Source organism: Theropithecus gelada, chromosome 12 (genome assembly GCF_003255815.1).
Source record: "Theropithecus gelada isolate Dixy chromosome 12, Tgel_1.0, whole genome shotgun sequence".
NCBI classification, from domain to species: Eukaryota; Metazoa; Chordata; class Mammalia; order Primates; family Cercopithecidae; genus Theropithecus; species Theropithecus gelada.
In genome coordinates, this window is record NC_037680.1 from 47865070 (window position 1) to 47886155 (window position 21086).

A 21086-nucleotide genomic window follows, 5' to 3' on the forward strand; every position below is an offset into this window, starting at 1 on the left:
TGTTTTTGTCAAGTTTGTCGAAGATCAGATGGTTATAGGTGTGCAGTTTTACTAATATTTTGGGTTCTCTATTCTGTTGCATTAGTCTATGTTTCTGTTCTTGTACCGGTACCATGCTGTTTTGGTCACTGTAACCCTGTAGTATAGTTTGAAGTCAGGTAGCCTGATGTTTCCAGCTTTGTTCTTTTTGCTTAGGATTGCCTTGGCTAATTCAGGCTCGGTTTGGTTCCATATGAATTCTAAAATAGTTTTTTCTAGTTCTGTGAAGAACATCAATGGTAGTTTAAGGGAATAGTATTGAATATATAAATTGCTTAGGGCAATATGGCCATTTTAATGCTATTGATTCGTCCTAACAATGAGCACGGATGTTTTTCCATTTTTTTGTGTCATCTTTGTAGATCTCCTTCTAGAGATCTTTTACTTCCTCTGTTAGCTATATTCCTAGGTATTTTTTTCTTTCTGTGGCAACTGTGAATGGGAGTTTGTTCATTATTTAACTCTCAGCTTGACTGTTGTTGTTGTACAGGAATGCTAGCAATTTTTGCACATTGATTTTGTATCCTGAGATTTTGCTGATGTTGCTTATCAGTTTAAGAAGCTTTTGGATGAGACGATGGGGTTTTCTAGATACAGGATCATGTCGTATGAAAAGAGGAATAGTTTGACTTCCTTTCTTCCTATTTGAATCCCTTTTATTTGTTTCTCTTGCCTGGTGGCTCTGGCCAGAATTTCCAATACACTGTTGAATAGGAATGGTGAGAGTGGACATCCTTGTCTTATGCTGGTTTTCAAGGGGAGTGACAAATTGTCTTTTTCTCAAAGTGGGAAACTAGGATCAGTGAATTAAAAAGTCATGAACTAGTCAATGTCAGAGTAAACAATACTTATCCTTCTAAGAGATGACAAAAAATACAACTCTTAATTGTTCTCTCTGTGCTTGTAGATTAAGTAATTATGTATGCTTATTACAGTCTCAGAAATGAACATGTGGCAAAGTCATAAACTGTATTTATTCCTGTATGTCCAAGGTAATTGGACATCTTCCTCTATTCCTGTATTTCCAAGGTAATCGAACAAGGACATCTTCATTTAAATAGTTTGTTTTTGATTAAGCTGGTGAATTGTATAAAAATAAGAATAACAGAAAAATATGCAATCAGAGAGATATGGTTTTAAATATTGTTACTTGGGATTGAAGAACATCTTTCACTTACCATGCATGAAAAACTATCCAGGGGCTCGGCACCTCTAATTAACTAAACATTTGTCTCTTTATAAAGAACATTTTAGCATAAAGAATGGATCCTTGGAAGAGTGTGAATAGTAGATTAAATATTCATTTAGAACGACATGGCCTTGGTGTATGCCAGTGTCTGTGAGAAATGGGATTTGTTATTAATAGCTGTTGACAATGCTATGAAGCAAATGAATGCTGGTGCATTATTCTGAGGGATATGTGCCGCTCTTTCATTAGTGCTCCAGTATGAGAATCCAGTGGCTCACTGCTCACCCCTAATAACACCCTAGCCTCAAGGTGATAAATTATAATTAGGACAGTGTTATAGTAGCGACATAAATATTAAGCAAGAGTACAGACCACTGTGAACATTCAGAGGATTGGACTTCCAGTCTTTTCTCAGGTGATATCTGTCTTCCCCCCCAACAGATTTTTGGGAACGTTACAGATGCTACCTTGTCTCATGGAATACTGATTGTGATGTACAGCTCAGGACTGGTCAGACTCTATAGCTTCCAAACCATCGCTGAACAGGTAGAGAAAACTGAAATTTGTCATATTACTATTAGCATGATGTTTTGACTAAAGTATGATTTTTTTTTTTAGTGAGATGCTTTTAGAGTAAGGCACTTGTGTAGATTTTGACTCTAAAAAACTGTAGAAAGGTAGAAAGACAAGTAACCTTTAAAGCAGGGGTGGGGAAGATAAACAGAAAGGCCGTTGGAAAAAGACATTTTCTTTGTCATATACATGTGAATTTTATTTTTGTTCTCTCCAGATATCAAAAAAATAGGTGCTAAAGCCACCATTTTTGTTTTGTTTTGTTTTTAGTTCATGCAACAGAAACTTGACTTAGGGTGTGCATGCAGATGGGGTGGGACTACTGGAACTGTAGGAGAGGCTCCTTTTGGCATTCCTTGTAATATTAAAATCACAGGTATGGCTACTCTATAGTATTTTTTCACCTTAAAAAAATAAGTGGTCATATACATAGTTACTAATTATAGTCATCCAAGTGTTTTTCTCATTTATTTAAAAAACTCAATTCATTTTACTCCTATACATCATATACCTTGCTATTTAATAACAAATAAGTGTCGAGGAAAATCTATCAGTTATTCATTGAAACGAAGGCCTGGGGATGCTGAGCCTTGCTTGGCCAGAGACCTTTAGCAATTCACTTTACTTTTCTGATCTTTGATTTCCTTATCTGCAAACTGAATTGCAGCAAATGATACCATCTTAGCTCTCTTACAATTTAATATTTTACAGTTCAATGAAATTTACCCCCTCTCTAAGAAAGGTGTTTTCCAAGAAAAAATTATTACCGTGTCATCTGAACATAGAGCTTAGACACAGACAGAACTTCCCAGTATACTTAAAGAGTACCAAAGCACAAAAAAGAAAATTATATACAATTCTATAAATATAGTAAAAATGTTCTATATTTAACTTGCTTATCAAATTTGGTTGTTAGAAAATAAATTAACTGGCCGGACGCAGTGGCTCATGCCTGTAATCCCGGCACTTTGGGAGGCTGAGGCAGGCAGATCACCTGAGGTTGGGAGTTCGAGACCAGCCTGACCAATGTGGAGAAACCCTGTCTCTACTAAAAATACAAATTAGCTGGGCGTAGTGGTGCATGCCTGTAATCCCAGCTACTCGCAAGGGATGCTGAGGCGGGAGAATTGCTTGAACCTGGGAGGTAGAGGTTGTGATGAGCTGAGATCATGCCATTGCACTCCAGCCTAGGCAACAAGAGCGAAACTCCATCTCAAAAAAAAGAAAAGAAATTAACTGTTACTCAAATTCAGTAGTAGTACATTAAAAGAAATCATGACTGTTCAGAGTTCATATCAGGAATCCAAGGATGGTTTAATGTTTACAAATTTAGTAGCTATAAAGAGCACATGAGTAAACTAAAAGAGAAAGTACATTTTTATTATCCTAATATCTGTTTATCTTAATTCTTGTTCATTAAGAGTCATTCCTTATCATGTTGAAGACATTCCTCTTATTTATAATCAACCAATAAGCATTATATTTTTAGGTGAAATGCCAAAAGATTTTCTAATATAGACAGAATAAGATAAGAATTTTTTCTATCATTTTCTTTAACATTGTATTAGTAATAGACCAAGAAACAGAAATGAAAGATGTCATTGTTCAGGGCCGGGCGCGGTGGCTCAAGCCTGTAATCCCAGCACTTTGGGAGGCCGAGACGGGCGGATCACGAGTTCAGGAGATCGAGACCATCCTGGCTAACACGGTGAAACCCCGTCTCTACTAAGAAATACAAAAAAAACTAGCCGGGCGAGGTGGCGGGCGCCTGTAGTCCCAGCTACTCGGGAGGCTGAGGCCGGAGAATGGCGTGAACCCGGGAGGCGGAGCTTGCAGTGAGCTGAGATCCGGCCACTGCACTCCAGCCTGGGCTACAGAGCGAGACTCCGTCTCAAAAAAAAAAAAAAAAAAAAAAGAAAGATGTCATTGTTCAAAAGGAAAAGAATATTATTTTTGGTAGTAAATGACAAATTATAAAAACTACTGGGAGTTCAAGTAAGTTATTCATGAAGTTCAAAATAAATATTTTAAAAATTACTCAAGTTTTTAGATGCCTTGGACAAACTGAATTAGGCAGTTGTATGAAAATTCAGCCCTAGCAATACCTCCTGTATTCAATACAAATACTTTAAAAGGAATCTATTAAGAATTTTTAAACTGTAGGCTCCAGTGATAACTGGGTTATGTTGAAAAGGGTTATTTCGGACAGAGTTTTTCCAAATGGTAGCATTATTCTTGTTGAAATTCAAATAAAAAGTAAGTAAAGGCTGGGCACGGTGGCTCAAGCCTGTAATTCCAGCATTTTGGGAGGCTGAGGCAAGTAGATCACGAGGTCAGGAGTTCAAGACCAGCCTGGCCAACATGGTGATACCCACTCTCTACTGAAAAAACAACAATTAGCTAGGCATGGTGGCGGACACCTGTAATCCCAGCTACTTGGGAGGCTGAGGCAGGAGAATTGCTTGAACCTGGGAGATGGAGGTTGCAGTAAGCCAAGATCGCGCCACTGCACTCTAGACTGGGTGATAGAGCAAGACTCCATCTCAAAAAAAAAAAAAAAAAGTGAGTAAAACAAAAGAACAACGATGATAAAGACAAAGCACATAGAGCCTGAAGAATTGTCCTGGAGTTTTGTCCCTTTTTTTAGAAAGAAGACTGGATTTGGGATCAGAATCTTAGTCTGCTGACTAGTAAGGGTGACACTCTGCTACTAACTGGTGGTATGATCATGGGCAATAATAAAAATTATTATTATTATTATTTTGAGACAGGATCTCACTCTGTTGCCTAGACTGGAGTGCAGTGGAGAGATCACAGCTCACTGCCATCTCCACCTCTTGGGCTGAAGTGATCGTCCTACGTTAGCCTCCCAAGTAGCTGGGACTGCAGGTGTGTGCCACCACACCCAGCTAATTTTAGTATTTTTTGTTTGATAGAGATGGTGTTTCACTATGTTGCTCAATTTGGCTTTGAACTCCTGGGCTCAAGCAATCTGCCTACCTCATCCTCCCAAAGTGCTGGGCTTACAGGCATGAGCTACTGTGCCCAGCTGATAGTGGGCAAATTATTTAACCTCTCTGGGCCTCACATTTTGAAACTTTGAAATAATAATATTTGAAAACATGATCTATGAAATAATTTCTCATTGTAAAAAAAAAATCGATGATTTTTGTATGTTTGACTAAGAAAAGTAGCACATTATATTGGAAGCTTTCAGTGTTTATTTCATACTGTAGAGACTGAAATCCTATTCATTTCTCCAATTTTGTTTTGCAATCTTAAGGTCTATACAAATAGTATTTATTTTAACTTTAAATAATTTTTTTCTTAGTGCAAAAGCAGTTCCTTTGCATTATTTAAAAAATTGGGAAATTGGCCAGGCGTGGTGCCTCATGCCTGTAATCCCAGCACTTTGGGAGGCTGAGGTGGGCGGATCACTTGAGGTCAGGAGTGTAAGACCAGCCTGGCCAACACAATGAAACCCCAAAAATTAGCTGGGCATGGTGGCAGATGCCTGTAATCCCAGTTACTCAGGAGGCTGAGGCAGGAGAATTGCTTGAACCTGGGAGGCAGAAGTTGCAGTGAGCCGAGATTGTGCCACTGCTCTCTAGCCTGGGCAACAGAGCAAGACTCTGTCTCAAAAGGAAAAAGAAAAAAATAAAATAAAATTTAAAAATTGAGAAATAAAGATAAGCAGAAGAGAAAATGTAAAACATTTGTAGTCCTCTTACATGGGGTTGTTATCCCCTTGATGTGCTATTTTCTAATCTTACAATGTGTGTGTTTCTTTATGTTTAAAACCAAGAAAAGAATCATACCATAAGTGCTCTTTCATAACTCATTTGTTAAGAAATCAACTCTATTGAGGTATAATTTACATGTAATTAAAATGCATCCATTGTAACTGTACAGTTTGAGTTTTGTCAAATGTATACATCCATGAAATCACCACTACAGTCAAGATTTAGAATCTTTTCATCATTCCAAAAAGTTCCTCTGTGCCCTACCCAGTAAATTCCTCTCTTAACCCAGCCCTAGGCAACCAGTGATCTGCTTTTTTTTTCACAGTAGATTAAATTTATATTTTCTGGAGTTTTATATTAATGAAACCACATGGCGTGTATTTTTTGGTTTGGCTTTTTTCACTCAGGATATTATATTTGAGATTCGTTTCATGTTGTTGCAAGTATCTATAGCCTAACCCACTTTTTGTTGTTAATATGTTATGAATATTTCCATCTAGATTGTTTAATAGGTGGCCTTGTGAAAACAACAAAGTTGTAATCCTGTCTCACTCTTTACACCAAAATAAGTAACAGATGGATCAGAGACTTAAAAGTTTTAGAAGAAAACTTGGGAGAATCTTTTTATCTCAGTGTGGGGAAGACCTTTCTAAGTACAACACAAAACCCAAAGCCATAAAAGAAGAGATTGATAAATTTGATTATATAAAAATAAAGTACTGCATGGCAAAAAATCCCTAGACATATACAACATAAACCAACTCAAATAACAAACAGGAGACATAGTTACAAATCATACTATAATATGGCAATTTCCTTAATATGTAAAGGGTTCTATAGATCAATAAGAAAAAGAGCGATGTCCAATTATAAAACGATCAAAGGATATTGTTTAAAAGAAACAGAAATATAAATGACTTTTAATTAGGGGAATGCAAAGGTCAATGTCACTGATAAGAGAAATGTAAATTAAAATTACTATAAGATACATCTCTTCAGATTCTTAAATATCAAAAAGTTAGAACTTTCGATATGGTTGGTAAAAGTTTAGAATAGGCACTTTCATTTATTGTTGGGACCCTTTATGGCCCCCAACAGTTTGTCAATATGATGGTTTGTTAATATGTATAAAAATTTTAAATGCATATACTCCTTGAACCCAGCAACTCTAGTACTAGGAATTTATCCCAGATATATTCTGTATAGAAAGTGATAAATGTACAATTAAAACGTTGTTTCTAATAGCAAAAGATTGGAAACAGTCTATACATTGGTAAGTGACATTAGTATTATTTTATCATTGTATAGCTGTATCATAAATTTAATTGCTAAGTTGTTAAAAAGAAGGAGGAGTTTTAACTGGACATAGTGGCTCATGCCTGTAATCCCAGCACTTTGGGAGGTGGAAGCAGGTGGATCACTTGAGGTCAGGAGTCCGAGACCAGCCTGGCCAACATGGCGAAACCCTGTCTCTACTAAAAATACAAAAATTAGCCAGATGTGGTGGCATGCACCTGTGATCCCAGCTACTCAGGAGGCTGAGGCACAAACATCGCTTGAACCCAGGAGACAGAGGTTGCAGTGAGTAAGATTGTGCCACTGCACTCCAGCCTGGCGGATGGAGTGAGATGCAAAAAAAAAAAAAAAAACAGAAAGAGGAATTCTTTTTGCACTGGTAGAGAATAATTTCCACGATGTGTACTATTAAGTAAAAAAAAATGGGTGCAAAACTGTGTATGTAAAAATCTTCATTTGTGTAAGTATTCATACTCACGTATTAAAGAAAAATATATATATATATGGTGATATGCTTTTGGATTTGCTTGGAATATCTGAAAGGACACATAAAAACTTGATAAATAGTTATATTGGAAGAGATACAGATCAAAGGAAGACTTAGTTTTCGTTATATTTTCTAATACTTTTAAAATGTAGTACTTGTATTACCTATGCCAAAAAGTGGTTCTCTCTGTGTGTGTGCATCTCCTTGAGATGTTAAGAACTTGACCTATATGCCACATTACAGATGAACCATAATTTACTTAACCAGTTCCCTACTTTGGACATTTAGTTTGTTTCTAATTTTGTGATAACAAATAGCATATTTCTGTAACCATTAGGGATCCTTGCCTGAATCAGTTATGTCATGTGAGTTGCAGAATGGCAGTTTTTAAAATTCTGTTCCTCCTGTTTACCTTCAATAGCTGGCATTTTTCTAGAAATAAAAGCTTTAACTCATCAACTAGAGATAAACTGTAATTCCTTCCAAAAGGCAAGTTAAAGACTTATTTCTTCCCTTTAATTATCAATATTCAGAGCAAGGAGTTGGTATAATAGTCACTTTTGATGGCAGCAAAATGTTTTACAGATAAATACACATACATAAACACAACAGACTCATGGATTTTTTTTTTTTGTCTACTATTATATAGTAATAGTCACTGTTCTTAATGATGTTCACATTGTCCTGAATTTGGCCAACAGAAACTCCATTTTGACATACTCAAGTAATCTTAGAGAATTGCCTTGCTTTCTAGAACAACAACGTGTCCCAGGCTTACCTTTAACTTTCCTATTTCTGATAGGGGGCCATTTTAGTAGAGAATGTCATTAAAGACTATCAGTTTCCTGCAGCACTACAAACTGGGCAGCTTTAAACAATGGAAATTTATTCTCTCACAGTTCTGGAGGCTAGAAATTCAGAATTAAGGTATTGGCAGAGGTAGCCTCCCTCTGAAGGCTCTAGGGAAGAATCCTTTCTTACCCCTTGTCGCTTCTGGTGGTTACTCACAATCTTTGCTATTTCTTCGCTTGTGGCAGCGTAACTCCAAATTCTGCCTCTGACTTTTCCATGGCCTTTCTCCCTCTGTGTCTTCAAATCTCTTTTTCCTTATAAGGACACCAGTCATTGAATTTAGGTCCTATCCTGATCCAGTATGATCTTAACTTGATTATATGTATGAAGATCCTATTTGCAAATAAAGTCATATTTACCAGTACTGGGGGTTAGGACTTGAACATATCTTTTGAGGGAACACAAGGCAGCTCACAACAGAGACCCAAATCTAGTTGTGTTCACTGCAGTTGGATATCTTTACTTTTAGGTCCTTTCGATTAACAGAGCTGAGAAATACATTAAAACAAAAATTCATTAGCTCATTTTCATACTTCCAAATTTAGCGATTCTTTTTTGATTATATTTGTATTTCTCTTAACTCATACTGAACTTCTCGATTTCTAAATAAGACTTTATCCTACAATATATATATATGATAGTCTTAAAATTGCAGTACCAGTGTTACTACTAAGAACCAAAGTATGGGCCAGGCGCAGTGGCTCACGCTTGTAATCCCAGCACTTTGGGAGGCCGAGGCAGGTGGATCACTTGAGGTCAGGAGTTCGAGACTAGCCTGGCCAACATGGTGAAACCCTGTGTCTACTAAAAATACAAAAAATTTAGCCAGGCATGGAGGTATACACCTGTAATCCCAGCTACTCGGGAGGCCGAGGCAGGAGAATTGCATGAACCTGGGAGTAGAGGTTACAGTGAGCCAAGATTGCGCCACTGCACTCCAGCCTGGGTGACAGAGTGAAACTCTGTCTCAAAAAGGAAAAAACAAAAAACAAAAAACTAAAGTATGGAGTGAAGGTTAAGATTTCCCTGCAGTTTCTTTTCTCCTTAGTGTACAGCCCAGGAAGTATACACATGGAGTGATGTGTTCAAAGACAATTTGAAATCATTTTTTTATAGGATTAAGCTACCAACATGATCTAATTAGATTCATTTGTTTCATTTTGTTTTCGATTTTGGGGTTTGTTGTTTTCCTTTTGAGTTTATTCTTGAAGTTGTGAAATGTGTATATAGTTGAAAGATCAAAACTGTATAAAAAGACACATTCAGAAATTTCTTTTCTTTTTGTTTTGAGAGAGTCTTGTTCTGTCACCCAGGCTGGAGTGCAATGACCCGATCTCAGCTGACTGCAACCTCCACCTCTTTGGTTGAACCAGTTCTCCTGCCTCAGCCTCTTGGGTAGCTGGGACTACAGGCACGCACCACCACACGTGGCTAATTGTTTTTTTGTATTCTTAGTAGAGATGGGGTTTTGTCACCTTGGCCAGGCTGGTCTTGAACACCTGACCTCAGGCGATCTACCCCTCTTGGCCTCCCAAAGTGCTGAGACTACAGACATGGGCTACTGTGCCTGGCCCCATTTTCTATTTCATTGCTTTCTGTTTTTATTTTTTATTCTTTTCTTTAATCCTGTTACTGCCATCAATAACCATTGTTTTTAGATTCTGGTTTATCTTACTATTGTTTCTTTTTGCAAAAATAAGCAAATGTATGTTTGCATACTTTAAATATTTAATCTTCTTTCTCACAACAAATGCAGTATATTATATCCTCCTTCTATACCTTATAATTTTACTTAACATATATCTAATTTAAAAATTTTTTTTTTATTTTTAGTAGAGGTGAGGTTTTGCCATGTTGCCTAGGCTGGTCTTGAACTCCAGGGCTCAAGCAATCCGCCCACCTTGGCTTCCCACATGTTGGGATTACAGGTGTGAGCCACCACACCTGGGCAAATTTTCTAAGTAAATATTTATTTGGTAGAAGAAATATGTCAAGTTAATTATCCCCTACATTTAAAAATTCTAGAAAAAATCATATTGTATTATAGGTGTAGCCCTTCTTTGATAAATAATACAGTTCTTTTGTATGCATTATGTTAAAATTGTCTTTTAAAGTATTGTTTGACCTTTCACAGATCCAGAGTATTTTAATTAATAATAATATTTATTTTCTTTTTAAGGCCCCTTTTTTTTCCCACAATGTAGCAAGTGGAAGCCCTTTTGCTGGCTCTCCTACTGTTTTAACACTACCCTCTGATATCCTTGTAAACATACTTGCTTTCTGGAAACAACAGATGGTCCACGCCCATCATAAAATTTTCTTACCACAAGGCATGGAATCAGCTACTCTGAGAACTTTTAGACCTTTTTCATTAAGAATAATATTAGAGATCAAAATTGGGGCTTTTGGGTTAGCAGGGCACATCAGAGTTGTGGGCAGAGTAATATTGCTACTTTTGGGTCATTTTTTGCATTTACTGGGGAAAGTATTTATTTTTAAATACATCTGTTTCTACTGATTATTTTTTCTGTTTTGAATTCCTGTATTGAATTTCATATATTGAATTTCATATTCTCTATATATTAAATTTCACATTCTCTATAATGTACCTAGTTGATTTCAACCCCAAATTCAAACTCTAATTGTATGTTTTTCTTTTAATAATTTTTCTCTTCTTCATCCACCATATCATCACATACAATGTTTGTATTTTTCTTATAATTTGCCAACTCATGGCCTTTGTCACTTTTTCTATTAGGGTGTTTATATTTTTTACTGCTTAAAAAGACCTTTATGTATTAAAGATACTACCCTTTTCTTAAAAGGTTAAAAAAAAGCAGTTGACATATATTTGATATGTTTATGCCTGTCTCTTCTTTTTCCTCAAGATTGTTTGTGAACCACTTTTTATGAAAGTTGACCCTTAACACAGATTTTGAACTGCACAAGTCCACTTACACACGGATTTTTTTTCAATAAATACAGGAAAATTTTTTGGAGATTTGCCACAATTTGACAAAAAATCACAGATGAACCGCATAGCCTAGAAATATGGAAAAAATTAAGAAAAAGATATCTCGGCCGGGCGCGGTGGCTCAAGCCTGTAATCCCAGCACTTTGGGAGGCCGAGACAGGCGGATCACGAGGTCAGGAGATCGAGACCATCCTGGCTAATACGGTGAAACCCCGTCTCTACTAAAAATACAAAAAACTAGCCGGGCGAGGTGGCGGGCGCCTGTAGTCCCAGCTACTCGGGAGGCTGAGGCAGGAGAATGGCGTAAACCCAGGAGGCGGAGCTTGCAGTGAGCTGAGATCCGGCCACTGCATTCCAGCCTGGGTGACAGAGCGAGACTCCGTCTCAAAAAAAAAAAAAAAAAAAAAAAGAAAAAGATATCTCATGAGTGCATCAAACATATGTAGATACTAGTTTATCTGTTAGTTGACTATGTTATTGGTAAGGCTTCTGGTCAACAGTAGTCTATTAGTAGTTAAGTTTTGGGGAAGTCAAAAGTTTGACTGGGCACAGTGGCTTACCTGTAATCCAAGCACTTTGGGAGGCCGAGGCAGGCGGATCACTTGTGACCAGGAGTTTGAGACCAGCCTGGTCAACGTAGTGAAACCCCATCTCTACTAAAAATACAAAAATTAGCTGGGCGTGGTGGCATATACCCATAATCCCAGGTGTAATACTTAGGAGGTTGTAATACTTAGGAGGCTGTGTAATACTTAGGAGGTTGAGGCATGAGAATTGTTTGAACCCAGGAGGAGAAGGTTGCAGTGAGCCAAGATTGTGCCACTGCACTCCAGCCTAGGTGACAGAGCGAGACTGTCTCAAAAAAAAAAGAGAGAGAGAAAAGTTATACGTGGATTTTTGACTACACAGGGGATTGGTGCCCCTAACCCTCATGTTGTTTAAGGGTGAACCATTTGTTCTTGTTGTTGTTTTTTCCATGTATAGCTCAAGTAGTACATTGTCCTTATGAAGAGGCTTAATAAAGTATGCATTTCTGTATATAACATGTAACTTTTACACAAATGATCCTCCTAAGACAAGCCCCTTTTCTAATAGTAGTGGCCTCATAAACTAAAAATTAAATTCTCAAGTTAGAGGGGAAAATGAGAGAGTCATAGGTTAGCCACCTGCCCGAACAGACCATGTGGTGTTTCCTAAAGGCTGCTTGAAATGAATTCAGGTCTTCTAAAATTGCTGTACCTTCCATTTATGCATCTAAGAATAGATCTATTATGCCCTAAAGTTGTGATAAAAGAAGATGACTAAAAAGCACCAACAGAAATTTATTTTACAGTGTCAGTCTTCAAAAGGAGCTGACTGGATATATCTGAACTATCTTAAAGTTAACTTGTCTGATGATAATAGTAGTTGTAGTGACTATCCTGTAATAAAACTTTCATTGTGACAGGCCCTTTCCTAAGTGGTTACATGCATTGGGACTAATACTGCCTCTGTCCTGGAAATCTTAAGCAAGATAGATGTATACCTGAGTATACCTGTCAGTCCAGGATGTGGAAGATCTCCTCCTCACGTTTGAAGGCATTGTTAGACCTAATTACCTTGTAGGATTATTATGAGAGTTAGAAATAGTATCTAACCCAGAGTCTTTTACATAGTAGATGTTCAGTAAGTGGCAGCTACTTTTATTAAATGTACTTTGCCATTTCTTACCATTGTAAACACCTTTAGCCAAGTTTTTTTTTGTTTTGTTTTTTGTTTTTTTTTTTGTTTTTTTTTGTTTTTTTTTGTTTTTTTTGAGACGGAGTCTTGCTCTGTTGCCCAGGCTGGAGTGCAGTGGCGCAATCTCGGCTCACTGCAAGCTCCGCCTCCCAGGTTCACGCCATTCTCCTGCCTCAGCCTCCCGAGTAGCTGGGACTACAGGCGCCCGCCGCTGCGCCCGGCTAATTTTTTCTATTTTTAGTAGAGACGGGGTTTCACCATGGTCTCGATCTCCTGACCTTGTGATCCACCCGCCTCGGCCTCCCAAAGTGCGGGGATTACAGGCGTGAGCCACCGCGCCCGGCCTAGCCAAGTTTTAATCTCTGCTCACCTGTGGGCCACAAATACCTCCTGAAAACAGATAACTAGAAAGTTGATTCAGCCTAATTTCGGTTCCGACTAGCTGTTTCTTTTCTTACAATAAGCTCCTTACCTGATTGTATTTTATTTCCTTGAACATAGTGATTTTTCATTAATAGAAATTTATAGATGTTGCATGCAAAGAAAGGTTGAATTCAGTTAATGAATAGTCCAGAGCTCCCAGAACAGTGCAGCTAATGAATTCCTTTTCCTGTCTCTGCAGACCTACCACCACTGCTCTTTGAGGTGTCATCCCTGGAGAATGCTTTTCAGATTGGAGGCCATCCTTGGCACTACATCATCACACCTAATAAGAGGAAACAGAAAGGAGTTTTCCATATTTGTGCCCTAAAAGACAATTGCCTGGTAAATGAGTGATCAGACTTTTTAGTAGCAAATTTGTATCAAATTCTTTGTTTTCTACCTCTCGAATAGGCCCAATTTCCTAAGAATTACTTTTTTATGTATTTGTTTTAATAATTTGCAAACCATTTAAAATACAGAATAGAGACAATATAGAAAACATTTGTGTGTATCACCCATAATTTTAAAACATTAACCTTTGAAAATTCTTATAGCACCAAGAATTTTATAGTTTTTTTAATCTCACCAATCTCCCAGCAAGGGATCTCATGTAAAACCTCTCCACAGTGGGACTCACCAATGGAATGTGTTCACATTGCTTCTGAAATTGCTGGTGGAATGTATTATTGGTTTTGCTTCTCCATGGTTTATTGCTCTTTGCCTTCCAGAGCAGAACCAGATGGAACAAGCACTTTGAATTTGTAAGGATATTCTTAAGTTATCTATGGCAGAGTAGGTAGAAATGGTACATGGTAAAACAATGGAAATTTCTCCCCTTTGAATTCATTTTTATTTTCTTTTTTAAAATGGCTTAGGCATTGATTTGTCATTTAATAAACATACATTGAGGGCCTACCATGTGCCAGACATGACTAAGGACACAATCTCTTCCCTCAAGTTATACTCTCAAAGGAAACATGTAGAAAAATAAGATGCAGTGTATTAAGTACAGTGATTGTGATCAGTGCAAAAAGTGAGTTAAGGGGGCAGTTCCATTTTTATTTTGTATTGCTGATTATGTTTTTTGTTGGTTACTTTGTTTTTTGAGACAGGATCTCACTCTGTCACCCAGGCTGGAGTACAGTGGCACAATCATAGCTCACTGTAGCCTCAACCTCCTGGGCTCAAGTGATCCTCTTGCCACAACCTCCTGAGTAGCTAGCACTACAGAAAAATCACTCAAGCTTTCATTGTTGATATTTTTTCTCATTTCATATGGACATGTCAGTGGAACGCTACTTTTATTTTATTTATTTATTTTTTTGAGACGGAGTCTCACTCTGTCGCCCAGGCTGGAGTGCAATGGCGCAACCTCGGCTCACTGCAAGCTCTGCCTCCTGGGTTCACGCCATTCTCCTGCCTCAGCCTCCCGAGTAGCTGGGACTACAGGCGCCCACCACCATGCCCAGCTAATTTTTTGTATTTTTAGTAGAGACAGGGTTTCACCGTGTTAGCCAGTATGGTCTCGATCTCCTGACCTCGTGATCCACCCACCTCGGCCTCCCAAAGTGCTGGGATTACAGGCGTGAGCCACCGCACCCGGCCAACACTACTTTTATTTTATATTTATTTATTTAAAGACAGAGTCTCACTCTGTTGCCCAGCCTGGAGTGCAGTGGCACAATCAGAGCTCACTGCAGCCTCAACCTCCTGGGCTCAGGTGATCCTCCCACCTCGGCCTCCCGAGTATCTGGGACTACAGGAGCGCACCACCATGCCTGGCTACTTTTTTATTTTTTGTAGAGATGGGATCTCGCTATGTTTTCCAGGTTAGTCTCGAATTTCTGGCCTCAAGTGATCCTCCCTTTTGATATAGCAGAAGAATTTGCCTTTTTTTTTTTTGAGGCAGGTTCAGCTTATGCTGACCTTGCTCAATCAGTCACTGTTGGCTCCAGTGGCTTTCACCACGTTACAGATCACCTTTTACCACGTTGCAGATCAGCATAGCCTTGGGTCCATTTATCCACTTCCCTTGATGTCATGGCCATCAGGGGACAATGTGTGTAGTGTCTTCTAGTTTTCTTTTGTAGGAGCATTGTTCCCTTCCATTTCCCCAAATACTTATTACATGGCAGCTCCTATTTGGCCCAGCCCAGTGACATTCTCTTTTCTAAAGGACTCTCTAAGGGCTGTTTTCCACTGTGACAAGTCTTGGTTTGATTGGTCACCTCCCACCCAGTGAACATCATTCAGCCACCAGGACCTGTCACATCTCTTTTTCACTTAACTTTGGATCTAGTGAAATCCTGCACAGGTCACATTCTGGACATTTAACACATATTCTTTTTTATAAGAACTGATAGTACCTATTACTTCATACACAAACACACACACACGTACACATACAGCCGGCCCTCTATATCCATGGGTTCCACATTTGTGGATTCAACTAACTATGGATTGGAAATATTCAGGGAAAAAAAAAAGGATGGTATAAGGGATGATGTGCATAGATGCATAGATTGTATGCAAATACTGCACCATTTTATACAAGGTACTTGAGCATCCAGTAGGTTTTGGTATTTGTAAGGGGTCCTGGAAGCAATCCCCTATGGTTTCCGAGGAATTACTTTATATCTAAATAATAGACTTGAACATGAATATCAAGCATGCTTGTCACACATTCTCCTTCTATAATAACTGATTATAACATTTATTCAAATCTATATTTCAGCATACTCTTAAAGAGCTGCCAAATTCAGGGGAAGCTTTTAGTCCTTTTACTGAACAATTTTATCACTGTGACATTGCCTTAATGATTTGTATACCTATTAACTCCCCACCTGTTAGTCAGAAGAGTAGATAACTAAAAAAACACGTAAGCAGCCTAACTTAAGATTTCAGAAAATGTTTCATAGCTTTCTCTATTAAACTGAGCTTTAAAATCTAACATTTGAGCAAATAAAAACAATAGAAGCTGATAATAAACTGCCTAGTATTTCATGCAAAGATCTTTTTTTGCATTTTGCATGTTTTAATTAGATATTACAGTAAAGAGAACAATCTCCTAAAAAAAGATATGTATAGTATGTGCATATTTTGTATTAAACAAAGGAGCATCTGGAGCTAATATTATCATGGACACATTAATTTCAGTGGTTACAATCAACATTTAATTACATTAATTTTCTTTTATGTAAAATGTAATAATACCACTATTTCTATTAGGTATAATTAGGATTCTTGTAGAAATTCTTGAAAAATTGAAACTCATTCATTGATTTGATACATAAAATGTATTACATTCCAAAAATTTAAAAATCATGAGGCCAGGCACGGTGGCTCACACCTGTAATTCCAGCACTTTGGGAGGCGTAGGCAGGCAGATCGCTTGAGCCCAGGAGTTCAAGACCAGCCTGGGCAACATGGTAAAACCCTGCCTCCACAAAAAATACAAAAATTAGCCAGGTGTGGTGGTGTGCACCTGTGGTCCCAGCTACTTGGAAGGCTGAGGTGAGAGAATTGATTGAGGCCAAGAGGTCAAGGCTGCAGTGAGCCAAGATCACACCACTGCATTCCAGCCTGTGCAACAGAGTGAGACCCTGTCTCAAAAATTAAAAAATAAAAATAAATCATGGCATACAAAGCACTTACAATATAACCCCAGCCTACCTCTCCAGTCTCATGGCTGGATACTATACTTTTTAATTTAATTTTACCTGTTACTCGTGTTTATATGCATACTGTATGGATTAACACTGCTATACTTTTGGTTTTTTTGTTTGTTTTGTTTTGAGACACGGTTTCACTCTGTCACCCAGGCTGGAGTGTAGTGGTGTGATCTCGGCTTACTTCAACCTCCACCTCCTGGGTTCAAGCGATTCTTCTGCCTCAGCCTCCTCAGTAGCTGGGATTACCGGCGCACACCAGCATACCGACTAATTTTTGTATTTTTAGTAGAGATGGGGTTTCATCTTGTTGGCCAGGCTAGTCTCGAACTCCTGACCTCAAGTGATCCGCCTGCCTCAGCCTTCCAAAGTGCTGGGATTACAGGCGTGAGCCACTGCCCCCGGCCGAGTAACACTTCTGTACTTTTGATTTTGCTGTCTGTTATTTGTAGCTATTTTCTGCTTATCCTTTAAGGCTCATTTCAACCTTTTTTTAACTCCCAAAATTCTCTTCACTTGGCTCTCTGGTACATGGGTCAATTACGTATTGGAGTACAGTGGCACAATCGTAGCTCACAATAACTGCCTTATTTTTTTTTTATTTATGTTTCTGCCTCCCCCCAGACTATAAGCTTCTTGACTACAAGGATTGTTTAATTGATGTGAGGCATGAATGCCCAGTCTGATACCTAGAACATAGTAGCCTATCAATGTATGCTAATGGAATTTAAAAGCTTTAGTGTTTCAAAACTCATGAGTATCTACTAGGAAATATGGCATCATTTCATTTTACATTAGAGAAATTAAATTAAATGACTTCTGTAAAGCCAGTGGAGTTAATATATCCAAGTTGGTATTCGTTCCCAGTGCTCCTGGATATAAGGTAAAACATTTGTGTACACATGTGATAACATATCAGATGGGTTTTTTCTTTATTTTGATATCTAAATATACTACAGGGAAATCTCTTCTTGCCTTAAAAGCTAAGCAGTATTAGATCATTTCCTCAGATACTAGAATTCAACATTTGACTTATCCAAGATTCTGTGACCCATGTCTGAGACTTTAGGTTTGTTTACATGTTCATTTTTTTGTTATCTGCTCTTCTCATTGAAAGATAGTTGGGGACAGGGAAGAGAGGAAGAAGTTGTGGAGAACTGCATGTGCATGATTATGGCAGAGTTATATAATGGAAAGTCTACGGATTTTGAGCCAGATCTGCTGTTTAGTAGGTTCAAAATATTGGACAAGGTCAGGTGCAGTGGCTCACGCATGTAGTCCTAGCACTTTAAGAGGCTGAGGTGAGAGGATCACTTGAGGCCAGGAGTTTGATACCAGCCTGGGCAACACAGCGAGACTCTATCTCTATTTAAACACACACACACACACAAACCAAAAAAAAACTGGACAAATGAATGCGGTTCCTGACACAAAGTAGATGCTTGAGATATGGTATCTCTTGTGTTATTACACCTGTTTGTGAGATACAGGGTATGTTACAGAGCAAATCCATGATATTTCTGAATTTAAATGTTCAGAATTTCTCAAATTTGCATGTCCTCATTTGGCCCTCAAATATATTCCACTTTAATTGGTTAATATTTTTTCTTCCATGTACCTTTGACCTACTGATCTATCACTTGGGTTCGATTTTGAAAATCATTTGATTTTCCCTTAATCTTTGTCTTTAATATTTTTTTTCCAACTTCAGGCAAAAAACGGGATCCAGGAAATGGATTGTTGTTCTCTAGAATCTGACTGGATCTATTTCCATCCTGATGCTTCTGGTAGAATAATACATGTTGGCCCAAATCAAGTCAAGTGAGTAATCTCATTAGTACTTGAAAGTTAAGAGCAGCTTTTGGTAGCATTTATTGGCATCTTTATTTTTGCCAGCGAACTAGTGAGCCAATTAATGGAAAGAATTAGCTTGTTGTTGAGTGCTGTCTCAGAGACTGGCATATAGAAAACCTGAATTTATTCTTTCAGCCTCAACATTACTGTTTGTAAGTATTAAATTTGAAAAAGTTATTTGATGGATGATATGCGAGTGAAAGGTAATTACAGACTGGCCCTTTCTCATCAGATCTTAATTAATTCTCTAGGGTTAATAAGAAAGAAAAGTATTTATCTTTGTTCTGAAAGACAGCCTAGACACAGGAAAGGAAGTGGATTGTTTGAAGTAAATCTTGTTTTATTTTGATTGGTTTCAGGGCACACACATCTCTCACAAACTGACCTTTCCTTTCCTTAAACACTTTTCATTTGGCATCCCTGACACCACGGTTCTGAATATTTTCCTCTTTCGTCTATCTTTTTTAGTATGCTTTTGTGCTCCTCCTCCTCTACCCAGACTTTAATTGTTGGATGTCCATAGTTGGGTCTTAGGCCCTCTTCTCTTCTCACTATTTCCATTCTTCTTGATTCTGTTTATTCCTTTGGCTTCAAGATCATGTATACATGAGAACTCCAAAATGTATATACTAACCCCAACCTCTCATCTAAGCTCATTCCAGAAATCTTGAATCATTCCTGATACCTTCCTACCAGTTTGTCTTTCATCAGTATACATACATTTAAACACTTAGAGGCATTCTCTTTCTCTCATACATACACACCATATATCCTCTCAATCCAGTTTATTTTGCTACAAAATATTTTTTAAATCTGCCTATTTCTGCCCTTGGCCACTGTCATTGTCTTGGTCAGGTCACTGTCATCACTAGCCTAGATTACAATAATAGCCCACTCCAGGGCTCCAGGATCCACTCTTGCACTAAGTCAGTTTTCTTCTCAGCAGCTAGCATGATTTTTAAGAACATGAAGAAATACAAAAACCTATGCAAGTGAATTCAAATGCTTTAACCTTTTTATGGCTTTTCATTGCTCTTAGGATAAAAATCAACATAGTTAGCATGGTCCGAAAGACCCTCCTCCCACTCAGTTTACTCTAGCCATGCTGTCTTTTCAGAAAACGGAGGGCGTGTTCCCTCTGTTTGGAGTCTGTTTCCCCTACCTGTTCTTCTGCCTAATTTCTATTCATATTTTATGACCCAGCTTCAATGTCACTTTTCCACAGACCTTCCCTGATGCCCCTTGTCAGATTTGCTTGCCCATGATATTTTCATTTTACCCATGGTGTCATCTTCCTTTGTAGCACTTAGGGCAACTTAAATAAATTATTTTTGTGATCCTCTGCTTAAATACCTTATTTAGTATCATAAACTCTATGATGACAGGGACGGAGTCTGTTTTGCTAACACCTATAACCCCAGCACTAAGCATAGTCCTTGGCACAGAGTAGATGCTCAGTATTTGTTGAGTAAGAAGAGAAGGGGCTGGGCATGGTGGTTTAAGTCTATCATCCTGCACTTTGGGAGGCTGAAGCAGGAGGATCCCCTGAAACCAGGAGTTTGAGACCAGCCTGGGCAACATAGTGAGACTTTGTCTCTACAAAAAATTTAAATAAAAAATAGCCAGGCATGATGGTGGGCACCTGTGGTCCTAGCACCTCAGGAGGCTGGGGCAGGAGGATCAGCTGAGCCCAGGAGTTCGAGGCTGCAGTGAGCTATGATTGTAGCACTGTACTCCAGCCTGGGTAATGGAGTAAGACCCTGTCTCTAAAAAAATAAAAAATAAAAAAGGGAAGTGTCTGCCTTTATTTTTTATGCTTCATGGCAATCAGTCTACCTCTCTGGATCTACTATTCATATAAGGAAGATGAAAGGATTTAATGAAATAAGATTATTAATTTTTACACATCTTAATCTGTGGTTCCGCTTCAGTAAGCCTTACTTTTAATGTTTGTTACCACCCATATTAGTTTGAACTTAAGAAAATAAGGCCCAAAAAGAGTGTATGGCCTTTTGCCAGGTTTTAAAATATAAGCATTTAAAAATATTGCCTCTAAAAACACTAAGTGAGCAATTTAAATTATTATTTGATCTCTTGGTCTTCGGCAACTCTGAGGCCTCCAGCACTCTCTGGACACATAGCTGCTTCTCTCTGCTGTTCTTTTTTTCTGCATTTGAGACTTTGAGCTTGTAAAACATTGTGCTTTTGAAGCTTGTTAACGATGTAAACAGATTTCCGTGGGTGGTGAGCAAATAGGCTTGATCCATGA

The 21086-nt window shown here is 38.1% G+C and overlaps 1 protein-coding gene across 2 annotated transcripts in view; it reads left to right on the forward strand.

The window, feature by feature from the left end:
- Window positions 1–21086, forward strand: part of DCAF17 (DDB1 and CUL4 associated factor 17) — a 52190-nt gene that overhangs the window by 22351 nt on the left and 8753 nt on the right. The window contains exons 7-10 of one of the 2 annotated variants that reach the window (XM_025405333.1): window positions 1670–1774; window positions 2072–2177; window positions 13495–13637; window positions 18675–18784. In XM_025405333.1, the coding sequence (XP_025261118.1) occupies window positions 1670–1774; window positions 2072–2177; window positions 13495–13637; window positions 18675–18784 (464 nt within the window). The remainder of the gene's footprint in view (window positions 1–1669; window positions 1775–2071; window positions 2178–13494; window positions 13638–18674; window positions 18785–21086) is intronic. The other variant, XM_025405334.1, reaches the window with a different exon arrangement.